General features: G+C 28.9%; 1 protein-coding gene across 1 annotated transcript in view; it reads left to right on the forward strand.

Moving 5' to 3' along the window:
- Positions 1-2,629, forward strand: part of LOC117179655 (RNA-binding protein 25-like) — a 50,335-nt gene that overhangs the window by 21,737 nt on the left and 25,969 nt on the right. Inside the window, exon 6 of the mRNA XM_033371665.1 lies at positions 924-1,106. Within this exon, the coding sequence (XP_033227556.1) occupies positions 924-1,106 (183 nt within the window). The remainder of the gene's footprint in view (positions 1-923; positions 1,107-2,629) is intronic.

Consider the following 2,629-nt stretch of genomic DNA (forward strand, 5'->3'; position numbering starts at 1 on the left):
AGCCTTGGAGGAGATTATGTTGAGAAATAAAAAAAAAAAATTCTTAAAAACGTTGTTTTTCTTGGTCAGGCCGGAAACTTATCAATCCACCCTCGTATAGTGCACGGTTCCACACTGTAATAAATAGACACTTTTGCAGAAGCATGTTTATTGTTCTTAAAGCTATATCAATAGAAAAGAGACATATTTTTTACGTGTTTTTGAAAGGTTGAGAGGAGGCTAGAGTAAAAAGTGGTTTTATAAGAGTATAAATAAATTGACTGTTCATTATTACATTATTAAAATGAATGATTAATTATTATAATAGGTCTGATAATATTTGATCATTAAATTTTATATGATACATTTTTACATAGAAAAGAGAAGTCTTAATAAAAACTTTGAATTGTATGCTTATGCATAATGTATTATACAATTTAATATAATTATGTATAATGATAAAATAATTTAATATAATATAATTTATTATATTGTATTATATAATTATATGGATTGGAATCATGAAGTAAAAACTATTCACTGCTCTGCACTGAATTTCTATAAAAGGAATTTGACAGGGTGTTCTGGAATAGAGAATTTGGAATAGTATTGAAGAAAAAACCTTATTGATATTTCACAGAGTTTAGGTAAAGTTGTACGTATAAAAAATATAGTAAGATACTAAGATGTATGTTCCCTTGAACAACCTGTATAGTTCCTTAAAAAGACCCAATTATTTTTATCACAAAATATTTTTCTTAGGCATGAAGAGTCTGTCCACAAGGTAGAAAGTAAATATCGCAGAAGCTGGTCGAATGAGAATTTATTTTTGTTATTTCTTCTAAAAAATATATGATATAGATGAAAGTTAAATTAAAAAAGGATAACATGAATTTTGGTCCACATTTATAAAATTGAATTACAAACTTTGGGATATGTTGCAGATGCCAAAGTGATTGTCGAGATCGAAGTAAAGGACGTGAGAAAAGGCATCGATCCAAAGATCTTACAGGGCATAGGTCATTGCATCGTTCAGATAATAAGAATTTAATAAAACGTAAATCATCTCGTGAAAGGTTCCACTCCGTAGAAAAGAAACACGGTTCTCAACATAATCGCTCACCTCAGTAAGATCATACAAATAACCAAACATTCATATTATTTGTTTACGATAGTTTAGAACATGAAAGTTATAGAAATAAAACCTTAAATTGGAAATTACACCTAGGAAGAAGTTTTGTTGAATTAAAGAGACTTTCTTTAAATCCACGAGATTTTAGTATTGATACGGTCAAAGAAACATTAGTTTGATCTGAAGACATTTTTTTGTTAATTTTTTTAAATTCGGTTCAAAGAAAGATTTCGTCAATTTTAACGTATTTCTTAAAATTAAAGAAATATTTCGTTCGTTCAAACCAAATATTTCTTTAAATCAAAGAGAAATTTGGTTGCTTTAAATACAAAATTTATTTAATTTGAAGAAATATAATTTTTACATGATCTTTACATTTCTTTAAATTAAATAACAGTTTTGGTTAAAAAAAAGAGAACAGGTTAATTTAAAATGAATATACATTTTCTTTGATACCAATAATGAATTATAGATAAATTGGCTTCCTCGAGTTTCAAGAAACTTGCATGGTCTATTTATTCACATGAGAACAAAAGTTGCGTTCTGCCAATCGTTTCGTTGCAAGGGTGTCGCATACTTCTTTATCACACTTGTTAACGATTTAAATTATTACCAAGAGCCATCCGCCTTCGCGTCTTCGGAAAAATTTGACAACACGTGTTCCGAAAGACGTGGTAATGTAAAATAAAAAAACTGACGTTATTTCGTGATGTCATTTATTAAAATCAAATAAATTTTCCTTTAATATAAAAATATTGGCACGTTAAATCAAAAGAACCTAGTCAAAATAATGTTTTTTTTTAAATTTAATAAAACCTTTTTTTTGGATACTTGCTCATTGTCAGTTTAAATCATTAATAACGCATAATTACACAGTGGAAAAAGTGTTCAAAATGATATCGAAATCAATATCATTTTGATATGCAACAAAAATGATGCCGAATTCAAGACCATTTTGATCGACGGAAGTGAATAATCGACTTTAGAGATCATAATGATCTGATTCGGGATCATGTATGAAGTCGAAGCAAGAGGGCTGACGTTCTTACAATACTCTAGCTCATATTAAAGCTTTTTATGGTTTCTGATCGCGCAGTTTACTTGAAAAGTTAAAAAAATAACGAAATCTGATATAAGAAAATATCACCTGTTAAGGGCATGTGATACTTACAGTTTCCCCGGTTTTTTTCCACAAAAATTAAAATTTCGAAAAATTGAATTCGGAGATGCTATAAAATATCATAACGGACGTCCCCAGGCTCTTTTTTGAGGGATAATAACAACAAAAATTTATTGTGCTAAATACAAATTTTATGCATATGCATTATTTTGAGGATACGTCGTTTTTCATCTCTGCCTTTCCGATAATCTGGAAATTATTTATGAAATAAACTTTTTTGATTGCCTACAAACAAGGTTAGTTCCGGGAGATTAGTTAGTATGTTTATTTGTAAGTCCAAAGTTTTCGGCCAAAAATATTGTGTAGTTTGGAAGTAACGCTCGGGTGAATTGTAACAC

Source organism: Belonocnema kinseyi, chromosome 9, assembly GCF_010883055.1.
Source record: "Belonocnema kinseyi isolate 2016_QV_RU_SX_M_011 chromosome 9, B_treatae_v1, whole genome shotgun sequence".
Lineage (NCBI taxonomy): Eukaryota > Metazoa > Arthropoda > Insecta > Hymenoptera > Cynipidae > Belonocnema > Belonocnema kinseyi.